General features: G+C 32.6%; 2 protein-coding genes across 2 annotated transcripts in view; one reads left to right on the top strand and one right to left on the bottom strand.

Moving 5' to 3' along the window:
• Nucleotides 1-167: 167 nt before the first annotated feature.
• wap (DDB1 and CUL4 associated factor wap) lies at nucleotides 168-10,126 on the bottom strand. Its single transcript, XM_090101441.1, has 8 exons — nucleotides 10,006-10,126; nucleotides 9,710-9,830; nucleotides 9,465-9,567; nucleotides 8,999-9,134; nucleotides 8,049-8,299; nucleotides 4,968-5,093; nucleotides 4,375-4,556; nucleotides 168-3,009 (listed from the first exon to the last, which is right to left on the bottom strand). The coding sequence occupies exons 2-8, from the start codon at nucleotides 9,772-9,774 to the stop codon at nucleotides 2,811-2,813; spliced, it is 1,062 nt and encodes a 353-aa protein (XP_089957567.1). The 5' UTR covers nucleotides 9,775-9,830; nucleotides 10,006-10,126; the 3' UTR covers nucleotides 168-2,810.
• Nucleotides 10,127-21,760: 11,634 nt separating this feature from the next.
• Nucleotides 21,761-26,107, top strand: part of LOC149909217 (uncharacterized) — a 33,702-nt gene continuing 29,355 nt past the window's right edge. Inside the window, exon 1 of the mRNA XM_090101439.1 lies at nucleotides 21,761-21,910. Coding sequence (XP_089957565.1) covers nucleotides 21,863-21,910 — 48 coding nt within the window. The 5' untranslated portion in view covers nucleotides 21,761-21,862. The remainder of the gene's footprint in view (nucleotides 21,911-26,107) is intronic.

Here is a 26,107-nt window from a genome sequence, read left to right as displayed (position 1 = left end):
AATATAAATGTTATTACTTAGCCTATATTTTAAGAAAGTCCTCTTCCTCATGAAGTTTGCAGTTCCTCTCTATTCTCAATTTATAGATTCGATATAGCTATTACAATATGTCTAACATATTATAACTATTGAACATATTTTTTATATAAAAAATAAAAGCAATATCATTCAAAATGTATTTATTCTGTAAGAAATGTTTATACTTGTATATAAATAAATTAACCTAAATCTATATGCTATTTTATTTACCTTACAAAAGTAGAACATAATTTGCCAACTGAGCTTCCTATTTGAACATTGATATTTGCAAGCCACGATTTTATATTTTTAATTATTTTCTACCAATGCAAATGGCGAGAAATCATAAACCGATAAAAAAAAGAAATAATAATAATACATAATACCAAGAAAATTATCGATCATGACATAATATTATATTTGGGCCATTTTCATAGTTTATCACTAATTAATATAATTAAATTACCTAACCATTTTTAACTGATTTGAAAGGTTTTTTTTAAGATAATACACAATTTTGAATGATACCAGCTTCAGCAATAATAATATTGAGATTTTAGATTGTTATATTTTTTATGTTATAAACCATTTCAGTGCCTTGAAAATCAATGGCTATCAATATCAATGTTACCATAAAATAATTTTAATCTAAGGTATAAATTACGCAACAATCCTAGAGATACAGTATATTTTATCTACGAAGTGGTACATTTGTCTCGGTTCATTTTATTGAAATGGTAACCCGAAAAATGACCATAAACTGCTTGAAAAAAACACAGTTGTCTACAAACTTAAATGCTATCACATATTTAAGATTTCCATAGAAAAAGAAGCTTATAGTGATAAAGAATACAGAGAAATCGCTAATTCTATTCTATATAATATAAATTATCATATTATTGCATAATATAAAAGTTATAATTTACAATTCTTTATAACTTACCTACTCGCAATCTGACTATTTTGTAAACCGGCCAGACTCAAATATATTGCAAAGGCAATACAACAGGATAGTAACTGCCACAATAATTATCTCTTATTTGAAAACCTTTTCCATTGTTTTCGCAAGAATCTGGTCAGTTTACAAAAACAGGTAACACAAAATAATTTCGCAACCTTCAACAACACTAAACGCCAATCAGTCTTAAACATTATCCATATAAGCTATCAGAATAATTAAGAATAAATTTAGTATATTGAGATGAAAAAAATACAGTCAAACTTACGCTGTTGTCTTTAAGGTCGAATTTTCAACGTCCAAGAAATATATTCGAAAGATAAATATCTTGCCATCTCACATTATTGAAATTAAAAGAAAGAGACAGATTTAACATTTATTGTCAGAAATGTATTTGAAAAATCGACCTTAAATAATGTATCTATGGTAACATTTCATTATAAATGCTATTTTTGTGTCCAGTAAACTTAAATCATTGCTTCCTGTTTTTTTGAATAAACAAGAACACACAAAAATGGATCGTCGATATACTCGTTTATAACATTCATACAAACCTGATTCGATTTTACAATTCAAAAGTATTTAAAGTTTTTTTTTCTTATTTGTGATGATCTTACTAGGTATTGGACACACACATTTAGAACTTAATTTTTGACAGTAATGTAGGGTATTTGACATTTTTACTTAACCATATCCTAATTCAATTTTTTAAATGTCATAAAAGGGATCGATTTATTCGATTAATATATAATGAGATTTATTTCCCAAAATATTTAGCGCTTCAAAAGAGGTCTAGTTGAATAAATAAATGTTTGAACTCAACCAAATGCCGTATCAATCATAAATCTCTTATAGGTAAGCGAGAATTAGAGGAAAATTTATGGATCGTCAAAGAGGGTCAAAAGTCATCCAAATTAACTAAACTTTAGCCAAAACTGTCTAAGCTTTGGCTTAATCCATCAGTCCCGGTATCACAGACACAATAGAAAATCTATTGTGTCTCGCCCCGATCGGGCCGCTCGGTGGTCAATGGGTTAAAAGTTAACTAAACTTTAGCCAAAACTGTCTAAGCTGTGTTCCACTTGAACCTTCAAAATTCCCGTATGTCTGTTAAAGCAGATTAGATGTTCATTTATAGATCAAAAGGGTTCAAATAGAACGCATTATTGCTTTAAACTTTGAATTTTTCCATATGTTATAGCAGTTTAACACTTCTCCGATATTTTAGATAGCAGGGGACAGTCCAAAACATCAAAACTATCTTCTCGACCCTTAAACCAACACTTCCGTATACCGTACAGCTCAATATTTCCGTATGCATGTTATAGGTTATAGCAGGCTAACACAATCTTGGTCATTTTTAGTACGCAAAGGGTCCAAAACATCAAAATAACTTCCCAATCTTTAAACTCTCAGTATCTCCGCATATCTGTTAAAGCAGGTTAGTTGGATATTAACGATTAAAGGGGGTCAAAACTAATCTTCTCGACCATAAAACCCTCAATAATTTGCCTTTGTCTTATAGGCTATAGCAGGCTAAATACACATTTTTCGACATTGCAGGGGGTCCGAACCTTAAACCACTATCTTTTTCATCTTTAAACCCTCAAAATGTCTGTATGTCGGTTGTAACATATCGCGATCCAATCAGGCTGTGTTGCCCCCCACTGTATCCTTTTGACCTCCCCCTCCGCGGTAGTATACTGTTAGTTGGATATTCAAACGGGAGACAAAACGAAAGCCTTATTGCTTTTAACCATTAAAATTATCATATGTTATAGCAGTTTAACACTAGATAGCATGGGACAGTCCAAAACACCAAAACTCCCCATCTTTAAACCCTCAAAATCTCTGTATGTCTGTTATAACATATCGCGATCCAATCAGGCTGGGTTGCCCCCCACTGTATCTGGTTGACCTCCCCCTCCGCGGCGGTGTATGCAAGTATGGGGTCCTCTATAGCGCGGGGCATTTGTTGAATGTCCCAGATTAGCGCTTGGTGGTCGTCACCAGCTGTGCAAATGTGGCATGAGCTGGGAGGGATAAATAATAAAATGATAATTATTTAATATAATAGATTATTTTCAAACTATTGAACTTAATTAAAGTTTTATGGATTGATGATCACTGTAAAAATCTTTGATTTGAATAGAGTCAAAGCTTGTAGGCAAACATATGTGCAAAAGGCGAATTGATTTTGAAGTTATCAACGCAAAAAAAGCACACACGAAATATATGAACGAGCATATACGAAACAAAAATCACAATTATGTAATAATAATACTTTTATTACTATAAAGAAAAAGAATAGTTTCCTTTACTTTTTTCTGTTTTCTTGTTATAACAAGAAGTTTGTACAAATCTTATATATAAAATTCTCGTGTCACAATGTTAGTCTGCATACTCCTCCGAAACGGGTGGACCGATTCTCATGAAATTTTCTGTGCATATCGGGTAAGTCTGACCCCTCGTTTTCACCAAGAAACAAGTTAAATACTAGTTTGATACAAAACTTGTAGAATACTTTTCAAAACATAATTATTTATTTTACACATGTATTGAGACTGTCTCAAACATTCTTTCGTTCACACTTTGTAGCCAACAAGTATTTATACAAGTATAAAACACATTTGCGTTTACACTGAAGTCTGTGACATGGTAGAACTTGTCTGATCCATTGATAGCGTTCTCACCTACAAAACACAGTCGTGGTTTAGATAAGTATTGTTTATTTTATTGCAATTTCTGTATAATACTAGTAACAAACAAGTTTTAAACTTTATCCATGTTTGTTGGATAAAGTTTTCAACATACATACATATCACAAGTTTTTTTTAATAGAAATTATAAAAGTAGGTACGACTGAATTTGTCTCGAATTCTACAAGTATTGCTACAACAAAAACAAGAGATCATAAACATGTAGGCAACTTAGATCAGGCAACTAGAAGTTTTCAACCAACAAGTTTCATATAAGTTATCCTACATGTATCAAATTTTGTATACAACATGTTTTACACATGTCTATGAGAAACGAAAACATTGCATCAAATTTGTAAAATACATGTATTATACTTTGGTGAAAACGAGGGGTGAGAATAGGCCAACATCTATTTTTCATATGTACCACGGGCGAAGCCGGGGCGGACCGCTAGTTAGTGTATAAAAAAACTGTACTACAATAACATTTTTTATGATTGGAACAAAAGTCTATCGTCATTTAGTGCGTAATAAAGTGTCAAAAAGAAATTACTAAAATCTCATATAAATGTCAGTTAGTAAAAAATTTGTCAACAAATAAAACTTCGGACGTCTCTAATAAATGTTAGTAAAAAATTGTCAAAAAAACAACAAAAATCTGTTACAAAAAATTTGTCCAAAAATATAAAAAATCCTCACCTATGCGGCGCCCACGCAATGCCGTTGACACACGCTCTATGGTTATTCAACCGTGCGACCGGCGTGCACGGCACACGCACGTCCAGTATGATCACTTCACACGCGTCCATTGCGATCGTGGCGAGATAGTTCGGGTCCTGCTTGTTCCAGGCGAGGCGGAGGAGGGGGGTGTGTTGGGGGTCCTGGGGGTTGGAACATAATATACATCCTTGATAGTTTGCATCTTTAATATTTTAAATAAATACTAATCTTCGATCGCTTCCCATATGCTTCGAACTCAAACATTTATTTATTCAATTAAGTCTTCTAGAAGCACTTATAGGTGTTTATGCGGGAATATGCGGGTACTGAATCAGACGGTATGTTTGTTGTATTATAAAGAGCAAAATTGGCAAATGGATATTTATTAGAATTCCTTCACTTACTTCATTTATCATTTAACTCCTAAATATTGTTAATTTATTTAATTATACCTCCTATAATACTCATTTCAAAACAGAACGAACTTCGTTCCAATCGGGTATCCCAGATATGACACCTCAAACATTTCTTCTACCCACATTTCACTACATTCCCGCCATAATTTCACTCACCTCGTATATTATAGTGGAGTGCTCAAGATGGCGCAGGTCGAACATGCGAACAGATCCGTCCGCACCGACTGATGCGAACATGTCGCGACCGCCGCCCGCGCGACTGAACGCTATGTCGTATACTTCCTGAATAAAAAAAAAATCAAACTCAACATTTTTTTATGCGTGTGAACTTTTACAAAGTTGTGAAAAGACACATTACAAAGGTTTTAAACTAACACCAAATATGATAACTATGTAAGCGATTAGTCACAGTCGTCTTTAAAAATCAAGGTTTTAAAAAATCTCAGAGTGCTTTACAAAACATTCATTCAAATTAGCATCTTATTTAATAGTAATGTTAAAGTCGATTGTATATGCTCATTGGAAAACTCTACCTATTAGACGCGTATGGTAGAGTTTTCCTTCAGACAATTTTTGGGTATAATTATCTAGCTGTGTATTGTACATCAATGTAAAATATTTATAGATTTTTTATGGCTCTATTTAGACAATTCTCATTAATCTCAATTTCACTTTTTATATTTTCTACCAAATAGCAATTAATAATTATAATTGACTCAGTTTGGTATTATTGATTCACAAGGGAAAATATAAGCTTATTTAAAAATTAGAAATTGTAAAGCTATTTTGTATATATTTGTTACAATCAAAGCACAAAAAATTACTCTTTTCAACAGTTCTATAATCATTTTTTTTTTTTTTTTTTTTTTTTTTTGATATTACTGCGACCAGGCAATCTGTTAGGTAACAATTGGCCTTTATATTGTTTCGGAACTCCGTCCGGGAACATTGATATTGTTTCAAGGGGCTCGTCCAACGACTCCACCCTTGTAGTCCAGTGTTATATTTGTTTAATTTTTATTTATTTCAGAATCTTTTAGCAAGGTTTGTAATGTCCTGTCTTTTTAGCCTGATGTATTGTTGGCCTCCCTCTCCACTTAACGCTTGAGCAAGGTCGTTGGTGTGTACTGTTAGCCTTTCCTGATATTTCTGGCTGCTTTCGACAATTTGTTTTCGAACTGTGGCTATACCGAGATCAAGGTACATGTATTTATTTGCAATACATTTGGGGATACCAAGTATTGTTCTGAGAGCCTTAGTCTGGAATCTCTCTAGGATTTCAATGTTGCTATTGCTGGCAGAGCCCCAAAGCTGTATGCCATAGGTCCAGATTGGCTTTAAGATTGTCTTGTAAATTAGAATTTTACTATTGTCTTTCAATTTTGAGTGGTGACCTATCAGCCAATTTAAGCTACGCAGTTTTCCATCAAGTTGTTTTCTCTTTGTCCATATATGTTTTTGCCATGTCAGTCTTCTGTCTAAGTGCATACCCAAATATCTAGCACTATCTTCTTGGGGTATTTCTTTGTTGTTTAAGGTTACCGGCGGGCACGTTTCCTTTCTGAGCGTAAATGTCACATGCGTGGACTTACTCTCATTTGCTTTTATCCTCCATCGTTTTAGCCATGTCTCAATTTCATTGAGGTGCTCTTGTATCATGAGAGATGCAGTTCCTGGATCCTTATGGATGGATATCACTGCGGTGTCATCGGCATAAGTCGCAATCATTGTTTTGCTGTTCGCGGGGATGTCAGCTGTATAAATAAGGTACAGTATCGGTCCTAGGATACTGCCCTGTGGGACACCAGATTTTATCTCGTAGAGTTCGGAGAGATCTTCGTTGCATTTCACCTGGTAGCTTCTTTTGGTGAGGTAAGATTTGAGAGTTAAATAAAAGCAGTGAGGGAGCTTCTCTTTCAATTTATATAGAAGACCTTCATGCCACACCTTGTCAAATGCTTGACTTATATCCAAAAAGACAGCAGAGCAATACAATTTGTTTTCAAGACATTTACTTATTATGTCTACGATTCGGTGGACTTGCTCTATTGTTCCGTGGTTTTCACGAAATCCAAACTGATGGTCGGGCAGTACAGTGAGTAGGTGTTCCTTAATTCTGCTGAGTAGTATTCTCTCGAACAGTTTTCCAATAATTGGCAGCAAGCTAATGGGTCTATATGAGGTCGTCTGATGCGGTGGTTTACCTGGTTTAAGCACCATCACCACTTGTGCTATCTTCCATTGCCCTGGGAAATGTTCGAGTCTTAGAAGAGCGTTGAAGATGTTGACAATTTTCATTATTCCTTTAGGTGGAAGATGTTTTAACAAAGTAGCATCGACCATATCATATCCAGGTGCCTTACCTTCTTTGAGGTATCTGATTTCTCTAGCGACTTCCTTTGGACTAGTGCTTTTAAGAGGAAGACACATCTGTTTTGCCGAGCCTAGGTATGTATTCACCTTTGCCGTATGATCAGGATTACTCTCAGGGTGTGGTTGAAAAACAGTGTTTAAGTGTTTTGCAAATGTTTCAGCCTTTTCTTTGTCCGATCTAGCCCACCCTCCGTTGCTGTTGTGGAGAGGGGACATATGAGCTTTAGGGCGTTTTAGGGCTTTAGTTACTTTCCACAATGAATAATCTGTGTCAGCATTGGGGCTTAGATTTGTAATACGATTTTGGATGTTTTCATTTTCTAGTTGGCTAATGTAAGTTTTCAATTCCTCCGAAAATTTGTTGAAAGCTGTTTTGTCGCTCGGATACCCGCTCCTGTGCCATATTTTTCTAAGTCTGCGGCGTTCTTTGATTTTCTCTTTGATTTCTAGTGGATAAGAGTTTTGTTTTGGAGGCTTACCTTTCTGTTTTGGAGTGGCAATATTTGCAGCATTATGAATAGTCATATTGAGTTTTTCTATTTCATTTTCTACTTCATCAGAGGTTTTAAGTTTGCATTTCAGATCCACCAGTGTGTTTATTATGTCTTGGTACTTACGCCAGTTCGTATTTTTGCGGTTGTATAACTTAGGTTGTGGTTGCAACAGAGTGATTGTTGAGCTTATGTTTAGGATGACAGGAGTGTGATCTGAAGTGAGGTCGATAGGTGATTCTATGGTGACGTAATTATTATCTATATTTTTTGTAACAAAAAAATCAAGCAAATCAGGTATCCTGTTTCTGTCATTTAATCATTAATCGTAAGATAGTCTTTAGGTCTAAGACAGTAATTATATTCTACGAACCTTATCATGGGCAATCAGCTGTGTCTTCACATGGCCGGACACTTCATTGACCCGTCCCAGCACTTGACCTGTCTCCAAGCCCCATATAGTACATGTGGTATCAATACTGCTTGTGCCAATGAGGTTGGGGTCCACTTCGTTCCAGTCAAAGGATGTGAGGGGTGCGCAGAAGTCAGAATTCTTATTATTGTTGAGTACACACTCGAATAGCGTGTACGGCTCGCCCGCACGCCATATGCGGAGGTAGTCGCCTGGAAAATAATAATCAATTTATTGCACAGCACATCCATACTAAAATTATAAATGCGAAAGTAACTCTGTCTGTCTGTCTGTTACTCAATCACGCCTTAACTACTGAACCAATTTGCATGAAATTTGGTATAGAGATATTTTGATACCCGAGAAAGGACATAGGATAGGTTTTATCCCGGAAATACCACGGGAACGGTTTTTCTTTCTTCTGCGCGGGCGATGCCGCGGGTGGAAAGCTAGTACACAATAAAAGGAAAAATTGTACTTCTCAAACAAGTAAGAAATAAACTTAAAAATTATTTATTCAATTAGACTTCTTCTAGAAGCACTTTCGAATCGTCATTACATATTTTTAACATTTACCACTGATTCGGAAAGCAGTATCTATGTTATGCTGTTTTAGCAATGGATGGTGTTTTCATTTTTAATATTACAGAAACAAATACACAAAAATCTTTAATTTTGACTTAAGACATAAGAATTTTATTCAAGAAATAGACTTCTATTTTACCTACTACAGATTAAGTTACATTTAGAAAAACAGGCAAAAAAGACATCTAAAAAATGGAAAAAAGAACCATTTCAAACAGCAGTCACATTTTTATTATTTTTAAACCCCCCAATTCCTTCCTTATAGTATTTATAAATAAATAAATAACAATAAAAATTATAGTATTTATCATCATAATATAACTTACCACTAGTAGCAAGAAGATCCGGATACACTCCCTTGCTGTCTGGTATCCACATGATCTTAGTGGTGGGGTACGGGTGGTCGAATGTGCTCTTTGCACTGAACTCGCTTGTTTCTTCATCTAGCGAAATGATTTGTACCTGTAATTTGTTAATCATATTGAATATTATATTCTGTTTGAGATAAAATACCTATAAAAAACCTAATGTCACTGGAATAGCATTTTTTTTTTGATAAAAGAAAGCTCCTGAATATATCTATATCCTACAAATAAAAAGATGTCTGGTTACAATATTTGTCATTAAAACAATTGGAATCTAGATGCAATTTAGATTAACAGTTCTTTTAAGAATTTATTTTTTTTATTGATATAGCACTGATTTTCCATATAATCGAAAAAATAATTCATTTCCTCAACCTTCAACTTTAGTCACAGCCATCGTAATTATTTCTCAATATGCAATGTTTACCTTATTATTATACTCTTCGACAAAGCTTCCTAGAGCCAATCTGAACCTCTTGTCAGGTCGCACGGACCAATTCATTGAGTATAAAGGCCATGGTGCTTGGTATCTGAAATATTAAGAAGAAAATGTGAAGTCCATAATATTATTGTTCAATAAGTAATAAATTTTCATAAGAACTCAAGACCTCACGGTTCTACACTCAAATGTTAACTATTGTAAATAACAGACAGTTTTATATGAACACTTACTTGTAAATTTCTTTCCGTTTTGTACTTGAGCTTGTTGTACTTGAACTGCTATGTGGCATCGACATTTTGGGATCGAAAATGATGCTGCCGTCAAATGAAGCGAAACTTGAACTTATTTATCCTGCAATTTTAAAGAATTTCTAAATATTTAAATGTGTTGGAAAATTTTCTTATAATATTTACATGTTTTTAACTGTTTATCAGAGCGGTAATCGATTTATTCGGTCACGCATGTAAAGGATTACAAAATACGCATCTGTGATTTATTAAGTCCATATGTCATTTTGTTCTATTACCTGATTTCATTCAAATCACGATTTATATTAAACTTGGCCTATAAAAGCTTTATTTATATTTTTATCACATGTAAATTTAGCATCATTTGGGGTGCTTATTATTGACAAATGGAATGACAACCAAAGACTACTATGTATATACGGATGACAACGTTTGACAGTTGCGGATTGACACCGTTTCTTTTTACGTACTTTTATATGTATCGATTTTACATATTAATTAACACATAATAAACATTTATAATATAATATATTTAGTTGCTTTATATAAAAAAATGTGTATGATCTTATTGAAGTGATTAGTTTTGTTCAATATGCTCTTGAGCGTAAAATAGAAAATTAAGTTCGTTAATAGATGGCGTTAGTCGTAAACATTCCATATTGTGTTCCAAACACAGGTTCCAAAGTATGTGAATATTCTTTTGATAAAGACCGGTAATTTTAAACAGGTAAAATGTACATAAGCTAAGCACATAATTCATAAATAACCTACTATACACTATACAACGAAATAGTTTCACAGATCATAAAAGAAATCAATATTATCATAAAAGAAAAGCATTTTAATATGTAGGTCTACTCTTATTTAGTACACTGTGAGCTTTACGCAACCTACTTAATGTGATCTATGAAGTAACACCCTAATTGTAATAGTAGGTATTTCATATTTGTTTTCATTGTAGGTGCACTAGATCCGGTTTATGGGTATGAGGGTATGAGTCAGAGAATTGTAATGTTTCGACCTTACAATGCAAACCACGTAGGTTCTAGTCTATATTATAGCACTTTACAAGTTATAAGTTCAACTTTCTTGCCGTATCATTAATATTAAACTGCATTGTCATTCTTTCTTTGAAATGCTTTTATTGTATGCTTTTTTATGGATATAAAATGCGCAATATTAAAAAAATATAAAATTACCTACCTTTGTGTAGGGTCGTGTTGTTCATTGAATTAATAAGTAATTAGGTAGAAATAAACAGTATTTTTTCAATATTAAGCACAATAAAAATAAAAAAAAATTATTTACAGAATTTGTAATATTTCTGCCACTGTCGGTACCTAACGTAATATATTATGTTTGAGCGTGACCTAATTTGTGACAATGAATACTTATCTAATTATTAAGTAATTATAAACAATAAACGATTCTTCCCTAATGCGTGTTATGTCGCATGCAATCTATTTCTTTTCTTTTGATTTATCACAGATAATTTATTATATCCATATCTGATGTATATATGATAATTTCTTTGTTTGGTACATTTTCTCATATTATAATGCTGAAAGACAGAGTTGAGAGTAAAGTAAGAGGTAGCTTATGGGATAAATAATTTGATTCCAGGAACAGCTTTCACGTGATTTGATGCACGCGCCCTGTGCACGCGCCCGAAGTCGCGGGCGGAAAGCTAGTGCACACAATTAAATAATAACGTTACAATAACCGATTGGATAACATGTCTTGTACATATAAATTATTGCTAAATACATGTGATAAATGATCAAAACCAGCATTTATTTTTGAAACACACGGAAAATAATTAGTGTGAGGTTAGAAAAATCGTATCCGATTACGTGTGTAGTTTTTGTTAGCAGGTGACCGGTTCGGTTCAGGCAATTGATTATTGCGTGATTGTTACGGGCACGCATTATGGTGGATTACAAGTTACAACGTTACTGAATGTTAATCACGATAACTCCTTATCAGAATGTTACCTCTTTCATTAATCGTTATTGGCTGGTTACAGTTGACTGAAAAGGATGATAGGAATAGTTTTTCATGGAACTTACATTATATAAATAACTAGCGGTCCGCCCTGGCTTCGCCCGTGGTACATATTTCGCAATAAAAGGTAGCCTATGTCCTTTCTCGGGTATCAAAATATCTCCATACCAAATTTCATGCAAATTGGTTGAGTAGTTTAGGCGTGATTGAGTAACAGACAGACAGACAGAGTTACTTTCGCATTTATAATATTAGTATGGATGGATGATCTGGATGTTAGTTACGACTGCTGCAGCTGTAAATTCAAGGGTTTAGCTCTTGGTGCACCTACCTATATAGGTAAGGTATGACCAAAGGAAATATTTTATTTCAGATTCTTGTGTAAGTATAAAAGTTTTTTGTTTGTTGAAGAGCTCTGTGTTTTATTTATTTATATAACATAAGTAATACTAATAGTTACTTAAGTACCTAATACTAATCAATAATTTTGTAGCAACGTTAATTTTAATTTTCGATAAGTATATCGTTCAAAAACAGCATAGGTACCTATATCCTTCTGAAATCTAAAGTATTGTAAGTGCATTGTCTAATTTCTGCTCATTATAATCACTATTATTATAAAGGCGAATTTATTAATGGGTAGGTCAAGGTAAATAAAGTTATTTTTGAATGTTACATTTCTCGTTACTCGTGAAGTCATGACAGGCAAAAGGTTATGATTTATGTTGGCCGGTTCTTGGAAATTGTTAAGTACTATCTGATCGGGTTTTTTGATTTCTATCGCAATCCATACTTATATATTATGTATTTATACTTTGTATTGTTACTTCTTAATGGAACTGCATTTTATAGTAAAGAAAGACACAATTCACTAGTTCCACTTTATTTAGATTTTTATTACAAAAAACTACATTACTAATATAGCTTTGAATGCGCAAGCCTGTTACGCTCTCAGTATCAATTTTGATGAAATTTGGAGACCCATGGTGCCCATGGTCAAACGTAGGCTTATTTTATCAAAAATCAAACCGTAGTAGCGTTGTAATAAATGAAAGGTTTCGCGGGTGAAACAGCGGGGCACAACAGCTATTGTAATAATAATTGAAAGTATGGAATAGATTTTTATAACAGATAAAATTTTGGTGAAATTTTTACTCGTAAATTCTTAGATGCGTGCAACTGCGGCTTTGTAATGATAATGATTTTTTAGCGTTAATATCCATGCACAAAGCTTTTGTGTTTTAAGTTAAAATTAGCATACTTGGTACCCAATACCTTAGGCCTCATTTGCAAACTTTAAATCTTTTAATTGAAATTGATTACCTCTCTGTTGTGCACAGACAATTTAGTTTAGTTTTCTTTGCTTTTGTCGAGCATGGGCAAAGTTATTCAAAGAGCTTTTACCACCGTGAGTTGCGACAATCGTACTATTTGCAAATAAAAGAAATCGCAAACAAGTTTGTGAGCAAACCTTTATGCCATTGCATTGGTAAGACTGTAAAGAGGTGCTAATGAAATAGGTAACATTATGGGTTATTCGTGGACAATGCATGTTACGGATTTGTTCTTTTAATTAACCAGGCTCTATTTAAATAGCTTCGCTTCGCTTTCAATATGCAGTGGCATGCAGCAAACTTATTTATTCAACTATTTACACCTTAGTTACATAATTAATAAGTACTTATATAATATTTTTTCAAATTCTATACTTACCTACTTATATATTACCTATCGATTTTTAAGTACAACTTTTGAAAAATCTTGAAAATTTGTGAGATATCATTAATATTTGTACCGAATAAGTGTTGCAAATGTATTTGCTAAAATATTTGATAAAAATGTAGTGTTATAACAATGGTTATAGATTAAATAATATTAAATTGTTATTTAATATGAAATAGGTAATAGTTATATAGAAAAATCGTAATCCTACAGCCTACTTCCGTATATAAATTATTTCTTCCATCCATGTAGAAATAGGAAATGATATTAATTTATATCCGATACCATGTTTAGTGGGGTTTTACATTCTTAAGATAATAAAAACAGAAAAATTCAAAGATAATAATATAAAAATTTGTTAATTTTGAATAATCTACGAAATGCCTGAATTCATTTTGTTGTATTCAAAATACATATATATGTTATTTTTAATCTGTTTAATCCTAAATGTGTCTGTAATTTGGTCTTAAGATTTCCGTGAACGAAATTTTCAAAAAAAATTAGTCAACAATATTCCAGAACATTCGATTCCAACTTGAACTTTGAATGTCAATGTTAACTAACACAGCGAAAAATGACCAACCAGTTCTATTTCCTATCTCCAGTTAATTAGGTAATAATATTATGTTAAATACTAATTATCTAGCGGATATATAATGCCATATAATGAATCAAGTTCAGATATATACCTATGAAGTTTATATATTACGGATGGATGGATTTAATGTCAAAAGGAAGTCTGGGTCATAAAAATTGACCAATGACCATATTTATTAGATCCTAAATGGATTAATGATATGAATTTAAAAGCTTCTGCCATGACTGTCAATTTGTTCAATTAAAATGGTTTAAGGTCGCGATTTTGGATTGCGTAATGCGTAATAAATAAAATAAAATAAACAGTAATAGAAATAAGCTCAAAATATTGTGTTGACTTTGACCTAAAATGCCGATTCAGACGTACGAGGGGGCTACCATAATAGATAAGATTCTATTTCTGTATGAAAGAAAACTACTTATTGCAAATCCATACTAATATTATAAATGCGAAAGTAACTCTGTCTGTCTGTCTGTCTGTTACTCAATCACGCCTGAACTACTGAATCAATTTGCATGAAATTTGGTATAGATATATTTTGATACCCGAGAAAGGACATAGGATAGGTTTTATCCCGGAAATCCTACGGGAACGGGTTTTTCTCTGAAAACGCGGGCGAAGCCGCGGGCGGAAAGCTAGTATGAAATAATCCTTAAATCTAAGTTGAGATTGCAGAGGAGGACAACAGAATAAATAAGGCCGGGAATAATTACATCATGATTTTATTCCTCTGTTAGTATGTAATTCTATATATTTTAGTAATGACATTCCATTTGATTTTTAACAAACTTCAAATACAGCGCTCTCAGGATAAGTAAGAATACGAAGAGAATGCCAATCGATACAACAATGTTGCTAATTTGGTTCACAAATCCAGATCCAAGCGTACCATTTCTGGTTTTTAAATAAATAGCCCGTTTAAGACGATATATCCTCGTCTTTTTTCTAAAACCCAACATTTGTGCATATTTGGCCGATCATTGTTTCATTGGATCGTCCTGAAAACTAAACAAATTATAAAATATGTATATTGAAAAAAAAAATATTGCATACATATACATATTTAGGTTTGAGCATTTTATTGTTGTAACAAAATCATAGATAATTATCGACATAAAAAAGCAAAATGCAGTAAAGTATTTTAAAATTTCTAGCAATTTATACGTAACATTTAAACCAATTACTAACCTACCTAATAGGTATGCAAAAGAATTTATACCTACAAGATATTATTTGTAATATTTTGTTACATTTACAGCAAGGAACGGTTCTCTATAATCGACACAGTGCAATTTTTTTTAGTTTTGAAAACAACGAGCATAAATATACCTTGTCATGTACCTTCTGGTTTCATATACAGCAGATATAGAGACCTCAGGACAACAGCAAGTATTACTATAGCCCCCATCCAAGCTACCAAGTTACAGAGATGGTATTCAATAGTACACTCCGTATTACATATTTCACATTTTGGTTTAGATTTTATGATCCTTTTCAATCTGTTCATCAGTTCTTGGGCTTCGTTGATCGTTGCACAGGACTTACATACAGGTTTTGTAGGTTTTATCTTCTTCAAAACTTCAGAACTTCGCAACATTGCGCGCTCATTGTTCATGTTAGATTTGTTTATTTTGGATCATGGCTTTTTTATTTTATTTGCAAGATGCATTTTTGAAACGTCATGGTGATGTTGGATGTTTGAGCTGTCTTCTTGATGGGTTTTATTTATTTTTACAAAGAGATAAGGTTATTATAGGTAAAGGTAGTATAAGTATTTTTTTATATTTACGCCAACTTTTTACTGGATGGTTTACTGTGGTTTAGTATCATTCTGAAATGTGTTAATTTTTATTAATTACATAAAAACTCTACAATCAGTGAATCTCATACCTCTGCACAATGTTCTTTCTATAAGATTTGCAATTAGATTAATGAAGCACAAAATTGAACTAACTTACTTAACTACCAGAAGAACTAAAAAAATAAGAACCGTTGCCTTGCCATCTCTTGCCATAGAGCTATCTACCGCGAGCTGTATACAAATGCAAAAATTCTCGTAGCGTCTCCGCCTACGAGATAGTAGGATATAAAATATTTTTTGTTTCCTTATACAGAGTTGATAAATGGCTTCAGTTTATTTGAAGATATGTGAGAATTTACTGCTATTGTTGAGTTTATGTACAGATCGGACCGATATGTTCATACGTAGGAGTACTTTAAGGTGGGTTGAGGTTTCTTAAACGCGTACTTATATTTGTAACGTGCTTTTGTAGATCATGTAACGTGTAATAGGGGTGACAGACGTACGAGTAAGTACGCGAACTTGTGGCTCGACGACCTTTTTCGCTCGTGTGTCACCCCAAGTACGCGTACTTAAAAACCGTCGAGTAAGTTCGTTGACGATCCAACATGTTTGAAATTTTACTCGTAGCCCGCCTTCGCTCGCACGTCTGTCACCGCCGCGAGCCGCGAGCCTAGCCTGTCTAGCTATAATAGGTGTTACTAAGTGCAAAAGTTCAATTAATTTCGTCTTCTTCTTTTAGTTTTATGAAAATAATTTAATATAATTAATATGAATGAATATAATATAATTGAATATTGGCGAAGGTATTTTTGAATCCCGCCAAAGAAGTTTCACTCCTGACGCGTAGGCTCGGCGCACACGCTCTTTTTTTGTAAAGTACCCTCAAAATATAATAGTAAAAACGAAAACATATCCTTCAATTTTTGAACATTTATTTTGTTAGAATGCTATTTACTTAAAAATAGGTGCTGGTTATTAAATTAAAAATGTCTATATTTAATTCCTGAATAACATAAAATTCCCTCTGTTGATGCCATAGAGACATTCGATATCGGTGACGCGCGAGAAGCTACTGACCAAGCTCTTGCGTGTGTCACCGACGTCGAGCCGAGTAAGTACGCGAACTTTAAAACCGCGGTTTTAAAGTTCCTACGTCTATCAGCCCTTTAAGACTGAAATATATTTATTTCATAACAGCCGTATATTTTTAACATTTCGTTTAAACTAGATCGATTTATAAGAGTTCGATAAAATATTATACGCTTCACATATAAAGAACGTGACGTAGAAGGTAGGAATGTAATGCTCTATATGACATTAAGGTCTTAGATATCAATCCTGACTGGTATTGATATCAATTATTACGAAAACGTAAGTATTCCATAAAATTATTCAGTTGTTTTTGTAAGGTATATAAGTAATGTGTAAATAAAGAAAGCTATTTTGCTAAGCAGTCCTTGACATATCTGGACCTTCTACACATTGAAGCAATACGCATGTCCTAAACCATTCCCATTGCTTTAAATTCACCCTTATTCCAACGTGCTTAGGTATATAATGCTTTCTGTTTGCTTTATTTGTAATTCAAGCCGCGTTAAAGTTATTCGTCTCGGTATCCGAACGTATCGTAACTATCTCGCTGGCTGAATAATTTAATACCTTTGCCTCGTTTAGGTGCTTTGACATCTGTCATTCGCCATTTTTCGCGGGAAATATTCTAGTATTAATTTCAAGGCCTAAAATTATGTGGTGTCTGCAAATAAAGGTATTCGGATGTATTGAAGGTCTGTTGGTAGTATTTTAAAGGACGATCCACATTCGCATTAAATTTAAAAAGATTGGAAACTAGAATTTCTATGCAATAAGCATATAATTTATGTATTACCTAGACATTTAAATATGACATACACGAGGTAATATTAATGATTAAAACTTAAAAAAATTTTTTTTTGAAGGTTTATTCGATAAATCCGGCGGCTAACTTAAACGTAAAATTTGTGACGGAAACTTCATAAGTTTTTTATTTATTTATTGATCTCAATATTATTTTAGACCTTATAGGTGCAATTAAATTTATTGAATCATTTATAGCTTATTTCGATAGACATCTTTACGTTAAAACCTTAGGTTAAAACATTTTTGTTTTGTTTTCTTTGAGTGTTCTTATTTTGAAATATTTTTTTATTCTGTGTTATTTTTTAATGTTGCCATTCAATCTGCACGCAAATCTGAACACTGGCATGATAGAACATGATGAATGTTTTTTTTTTCAATTGTTTTTTTTTAAATATTGCCAGCCCACTCACTAACAGTGACAGTGCGGCTACATTAAAAACCTTAAAAAATAAGTTGTAAGAGCCGCATATGACTGTAATTTTCTCTATTTCTATAGTAGAATTTAGCCCATTCTCTTCGTACTATGGTCAACTGACATATTACTCTATGGTCAACTGACAGCTGGAAGGCCAACCGTCGGACAATCTGTAGCAATGTTGGAATGGTTGCCTTGTCGGTTCCGATATGGTTGGCACCAACCAAATCGGAGCGTCTGTAGATACATTAATTGCGGTAGTAAAGAATGACGTACGAAATCTCCAGTGGACAGGCAGCCGGACATGAGGCGACCTTGCATTGTCGAAGTGTACTTAAAGATTGTTAAGAAGCAATGATCACGTTAATGTGACTTATGGTATTTGTCTATGGTTTAAATGCTGGATGTGGTATGCTAGGTACGCTGTTATGGTCACGCTATGACTGTCTTCTATAAGTTCAAATCACAGTTACTGGGATATGAAAGTGACAAATAACAAAATGATACCTACCTACATGTAAATACATGTATATTAGTACTGCCAATGGTTATATCTCTATGCACCTATAGGTAGTCATGGGAAAGCTGCAGCTGATGTCAAACTAAAATTTTGGGCATATGCGTGATGGATGTAAATCTTCACGTAACCTTTTTCATACAATAGGATACCTGCGACTTCTCGACAGCCATTTTACATTCTATTTTCCACACTCGTTTTCACTGGCTTCACTGCTATATAAAGTTTTACTTTAATATGAAGATATTTCCATTGAATTATAACCTATATACTTACGTTTATTCAGATCGAAATCATACAAATTGCACATATTATTGGACATCGGAAATAACAACCTCTCGTGAAACTGGGAAATTTTATCAACTAAATGAAAAACAGAATAAGTATACTCTACGAATTGAAAGTCTTCCTTCGGAACGAATCTTAATAAACTGTTTGTTTTGTGTGTTGGTTACATTGAGATAATATTAATAGGAGACGACACCGCCTACATCACTTATGTTCCACTCAACATACGTCATGTGACGTATGTTGAGCGGTATTTTTTAATGGTTTTAAAGTGAAACGCATCAAACATGCCTTCGTGTGTGTTACGATATTGCACAAATAATACAAATAATATGGAAAAGTGCAAAGGAATAACTTTCATCGTTAAGTACCTAACTAAATAATAATTTTTAAAACTTAGTTAGAGCAAAAAAATGGCGCACAGATTTTGTTCGTGGTGTCTCCTCCATACGTAGTAATATTATCTCAATGGTTGGTTACGTTCAGTTTCAAGTTACAATGAATTTGTTTGGCGGGATAGACTTAAAGAATGAAAATTAACAAATTATTCATTTTAGTTAAATGAAACTTGTCCTTGTTTAGAAAAAAAAAAGTGAAATGAAAACTCACTAGATGGATAAATTATCTGCATTATCCGGTTACCATTCGGTGTCTATGATCTATTGAAATCTCAAGGTCTTTGAAAAGTTTTTAATCGTGAGGTTTCAATTACGGATCGCAGATAGTCGATACAATTCTGTCTTGGGTCTGTTGGGTCACGAGGTCTTGAATTTTTGTAGGACAATGGACAATGCTAGAACGGATTACTAGCTTGAATATGCGGTTTTGCCTGAAAAGTTCTGAAAGTCTGCATGGATAGATTGCTATGCACTTTTTTTAATGTACTATATTATTATGTTTTGTACATGCTTTAATAATTATAAGGAAAACAATGTGTAGGTCACTTCAAATGGAATAAGGATTGATCTTTATAAAATCCAATATGTATTTGTCAAAAAATTTATACTAACCCACCAAAGGATGTCAAAAATACGTCGATATTTTACTTCCTTGAGCGGTTTCCTGCGCTTTTCGTACCTAATAAATTCGAATTTACTAGTATCACACAATATTATAGTTAGATTTGATTATTGGAAAATTCTTAGTGTAGCCCATTATGTATCGAAACTTCACTATCCTGAATATTTCAAAGGACAGGATTGTGACTAAGCCACGCACGCTATTCAGATTTATTGACTAATGCCTAGAATTTAGACGGTATCGGCAGCTTGTTCTGAGTTTAGACTTTATACCTAAATTAATAAATACCAAGTAGCTATGCAAATAGGTTTTTAATCAATTTATCAATGAATTACATTAATTTAAACTCGTTTATTCATAAACTGCCCTTTCGTTCCGGCTTTCTGGGTGACCCGGGATAAAAGTTAAAAATAAATAATTGTTCTTTTCGCAATGGAATATAGTACATACTTAGTTTAAAAGCTATATATTTTAACCTTCAGGATATAGGTAACTACAAACCTGATTTTAATAAAATTGGTTCAGTGTTTTTTGTGTTATTAAGCAACATATAAAAAAAATGTTACATAAAATTTATTAGCGGGATATTTTTTGATAACGGCAAATTGATCCAAATTAATCTTTAAATAGTATTTTGCAAGTTCTTTTTACTTGAAATCATTTTAGTGGCTTCATGAATATTTTTACAATTAATAAGTAATTAAGATATTTTTAAATCTTACTGAGTAGAACTTATTAAAGAAATTAGATATTTATTGGATCAAGGACTGTCTTACTCTCTAGAAAACTAGTTTTCACATTTGTCAACATAGAGGCGTAATTACTTTTATAGTTTTTTTAAAGGTTTTTTTTATATCTAAATGTCACTTAGGCTATAAAAGAAGGGTTTCTCAACATTTTTCTGGAAAATTCATTCGAGAAGAAAGCCGTGGATTGTGGTGAAGGAAACCTTACATCTAAGGTCCAGTATTGCTCAAGTAACTGCGAATCAAACGCACTCCATTGTTAAATGAATAATGCATTACGTTGTTTGTATTAAGTAACTCTGCCAAAACAGGATTGACCGGGTTAACGTGTTCTAAATAGGCGAATGTTTAATTTTGACATAATAAAATCATCCTTTTATTGTATAATTTTTGAAAAACTAGAAGTAGACTATTTATTGTGCCCTTAAATTGTGCCACAGAATTTGAGATGATTCGATGAGAGTTTTTTTTTAATTATAAACATGAAAGGTCAAGAATGGCAAGATGATTACATTACATAATTATACATTAGGGTAGATGAAAATTCTACAGATTTCAGTTTTTTTGCCACCTAATGGAACTGAATTTTTTGTAATTAATCCTCGTTGTAGTGGTAAATTTTCATTTATGTATAACGAATAAATAATTACCTATGTAACATAGAATATAGCAGCTGAGATCATAAAATCGTCAAAATATAATTGAGGTGAAGTTTGTATGAAAATTTCATAGAGAAAATGCAGTAGGTGCATCGCTGTAGATTGAAAACCATGAATGAGATGGGCCTGATATCGCTTAAGTTTACAAAAAATACAGAGTAGGTAAGTTCTGATATAGTCTTTAGGTGAGTGACTTTTATTAAATGACAGGTAAATATTATAAGCTAGGTACCTACTATAGCACTAGTTGGATTCTCTTTATTCAGCTAAGGTACAACCATGGCTGTTTGACGAAAAATGTCTGCAATTTTCCAATTTGGGATTACTGAACAAGGAAGCATTAGATCCAGATCAAGCGAGCCTTTGCAGTGAAAACTCAACGTAATTAATATAATAATAGTTTGGGGGGGCGGGTATATAGTCCGCGCGGGACCTCGGGCGCCATTCGCCGCGCGATACCACGCGCATGCGTACGCGAGTGACAGTTAACTTCAAAATGACCGCCAAAATTTACGTAAGTGTCAAAAAATTGTGCATAGATTTTCGGTTTCAGAACGCACCCGGGATCACTTCGGTTTCTAGTGTTTTATGTGTTTGTGTCAGATAGATAATATTGTGTTTGTGTGAGGTTCGAAACCGCATATCTATGTCCATTGTCGTTTGTGAATTTATCGAGCTTTGTGGGATTTCTGCTTATTATGGATATTGTTTTATTTAATTAGGTACCTAATGTTGCCAGCACGAAAAAATTACTGTCATAATTTTATTAATAATGTCATGAGTTTTGAAAATACTTATTAATTATCAAATCGAATTAGAAAGGTCATGCTCGAGTCCTAAGGTCGTCTAGTGAGACCTTTATCGAAGTGGGTATCAAGTTGTTGATCTTATAGGGTCGTGTGAAGCAACACCGGTGCTTAGACTTTGTTAACGTATAAAACGGTTGCAATACGCGTAATTTTATTTTTCGTTTTTATGATGTTACTTTTTTTAGAAAGTTTAATTAATTTTTTAAATAAAAATCAGTATGAATAATATCAATGACTTGTTAAATATTTTATTTCTAGGTGTTAGAGCTTATATTATTTCATAAATTTACATTTTTTAGACATAAATAAACCTGTTGAATATAACTTAAACGTGCTTAAACTTAGTCTTTGTACTTACCAGTCTAAATATTGAATGCAATGTATCTTTCTAGAATATAGACGACTATTGCATGCATTTTTGTGTTACATAATGCTATATTTTTGTGTCTTATTGAAGCAATAAATAATAACTGGTTTAATTGTACATAACTAGCTTTACCTATTTGATTTGTACATAAAATTGTAACTACATATAGGTCCATCAGTTCTTACCTGAAATAAATTGAATTCTTTCTTTCTTCCTTTTGTAACATAAGTATGATATAAATACTATTTTTAAATAAATTACAAAATTATTAAAGGATAAAAACGTTATTCCTATAAAATATATAATTACATAGGTATTATAAATAACCAAGTATGTATTATCCAAATAAGATGCAAAAATAAAACCTCCGCACGTGTGCTTAGAATTCCTTTTGCATTAGAATCAGTTTCACTTTCGTTCAAGTGAAAACGTCGGAAGTCGAGCGTTGTGCGCACCAAATATTGATAACTTGTTTATAAACATTATTACTTAACTGTACTTGTTTGTTAAGTAGGTATGCGCTAAGTTACTTGCTTAGAAATACCACTTTTTTTGGTTGTTATTATCGGTTATGACACTTGTTTTTATTAGGGCTGTTCTTGCTATGTTTTTGGAATTATAGGTTTCATTTTTTGTGTAATAAAGAATTCTGGTAAAATTATTTAAAGGTTTTTTTGGGCAGAAAATTCCGAAGCAAGCTTTGTCTATTTTTGAGTTGTTATTATGCCATAATGTTCTTAAAGTTAACACTAATAGATACTTAATTATTATCCTTGACATTTTTTTTAACTTTAACTAGCGTTTAGCTACTATTATGTATTCTGTGCTTTAACTATACTGTAGGTATTTACTTGAAGCTTCTTATGACATTTTCTACGAGGTGCTTTTTGCTGCGATATAATTAACAGAATTTAGTATTTATTCTACTAAATCAAACGGCCAATGTATACATATTTTTCATAGGATAATATTATAACTTCAGTTGAACGCTTTTAATTATACAATTACATATAATTTGATAACGTGTAGGCTAATAATTATTAATCTAAGCAATTGATAGCCCTGAAGCTGGTAGTGGGCGTGGGACTGGCTACGGTGTTAAATGTAGATCCATTACATCAGAAATGATTATACCCTTTATGGTGAAACTCACTCAATAATACATTAGAAATTGTTTATTGTAAACGATTAGGTATCTGATCTTGAATAATTTATGGTTGGCTGGGTAATGAAAATGTTAGTCTGTGTAAATTATTTGTAGAAGTTTATAATATTTGAGTATCTAGGATCGTAATTCAGTCTTTGATGGTTTTGTAAGTTTTATCTATTGTAAAGTCTCTGGTACTTACTAAAGTTGGTTAAAGTTTAAGGATATGTGAAGATGATAGATTTTTGGACTAGTGGAGATAGAGATCGTCGAGACAACTGAAACTTATTTTTTATGGATTTGTAAAAAGGGGGTCAGCAATTTTTTTTATTAATTTTAAGTACTTACATTCGTATGAAATTTATTTCGAACAATAATTAATATCATCGAAACAATGGTTAATGAACAAGTAAACTAATAAACATATTATATTGAAAATCGGGCACTAATATATTTATAAACGAAAAAAATTCGTATATATGGTTTAAAATATACTATTCTACATCAAAAAATTGTCGCAACCCACTAAAAATCTCATATAATTAGAGGATAACAAAAACGGATTAAACATCAAAGATATCATCATTCCATCACTGTCACGACGCGTCATCACGAACTCCTGTGAACTGGGTTAGATGGAGTGACGTAAATTTCATTTAGTACTAGCGGTCCGCCCCGGCTTCGCCCGTAGTACATGTTTACGTTTTCTCTACATAAGAACCATCCTCGTTCTTCAAGGAATATAATAAAAAAAGAATTATCGAAATCGGTTCAGCCGTTCTCGAGTTATGCGCTTACCAACACATTTTGCGATTCATTTTTATATATAAGATTTGAATTTAAATTTTAAAGGTTTCTTTAAGTTAAGTTTTATTTTCAAAGTATTGAAGTGGTATTTGGAAGAGTTTAATAGAATACTGTAAATCTATGCTAATATTAAAAAGTTTAAGAGTTTGTTTGTTTGTTTGAACGCGCTAATCTCGGGAACTACTGGACCGATTTAAAAATTCTTTCGGTGTTAGATAGCCCATTCATCGAGGAAGGCTATAGGCATTTTTCTCAATTTTATCAAAGCTTTTGTAGCTATTATATTCCTTTAAATTTTGTATACCAAGTTTAATTTCAGACAAAGTTATATCTTTCGAGGTCGAATTCAAAATTCGGACTGGTATTTTACCATCGATTGGATGTATATATCATCTCGCTAACACCAAAAGGAGCGGAGCACTGCGGAAAACCGCGGAGCACAGCTAGTAATAAAAAAAATAAGACAATACAACTTCAACATTCTTAAAGCTTTGTATGTTGCTGTTGTATTTCATCAATTGTATGCAAATAGGATAAACAGAGAAAAGCTATTAGCATATTTTTGAACGAAAGTACTTGGCAGTTATATGGAAGGTTTTTCAAAATAAGATGATCACTTTCAAATAATACTTCAAAAAGAACAACAATACAACAGGTAGAGTTTTGTAAAGCTTTGAGAGAAGGAGCGTTATTTGTTGGTACATATTTAATATTTATCATTAGAATGAAGAGTAGCATATTAAATGTAATAAGAATAACTAAATAACTTTCTAATTTATATAAATATCACTTGTAAGTATAATTACCAACAGGCTATACGTTACATAACTGAGGAAAGTCATTGGAAAGCAAAGAAATAAATAAATTATATCTTTCCATGAGCTAGACTTAGACTTTACTTATGATTAATGATTATGGAGGAAAAACAATGACTGTAATCCAAACATTCGAAACGATTTAAGATCTAAGCCTTAGAATCAGTGTTTTATATTTATTTAAGTTCTAAATAAATATAATGAAAATTTAATTCACCATAGATAAATCTGTCTCCTATATATTCTGACATAACCTTCCTAAATAATTATCGTAGTACATTTTCTTTTTCTTTCAATTTTTACTTTGGCCAAAAGTTACCTTTATTTTTAAAGGTTCAAATATTAATAAAAACCATAGAGTAAGGAGTAATCCTCAAAAGTTTCAATATAGATAAAACCATAGAGCTTAATGTTGTAACAGCCATGGTGAAGCCAATTTCATAAATAAAGATATCTCGATAGACAGATAAGATAAACAAAGACCGCGACTAATGGCTATTGTTTTTGGAAGGATTGCAATACGATGAAAGATAATATTCTAATCATAAACTTGGTACAGATAATATAATACTAGCCTTAGATACTAGCTTGGGCAAGCTTGACTGTCAATCGAGATACGGTATTGATCTGTAGCGATATTTTTTTAATCAAAATGCTTGAGGAGCGTGAACAGTTGTGATGAAAAGTGATTATAATTAATACCTGTAAAGGCACGAGTAAAGTTTGATATAGAGGGAATACATTGACGTCATTTACGAATGATTAA

Source organism: Colias eurytheme, chromosome 4 (assembly GCF_061535395.1).
Source record: "Colias eurytheme isolate Ceu_HAF_F1 chromosome 4, ilColEury1 Martin Lab GWU primary, whole genome shotgun sequence".
NCBI lineage: Eukaryota > Metazoa > Arthropoda > Insecta > Lepidoptera > Pieridae > Colias > Colias eurytheme.
This window is presented reverse-complemented; position numbering and strand designations above follow the sequence as displayed.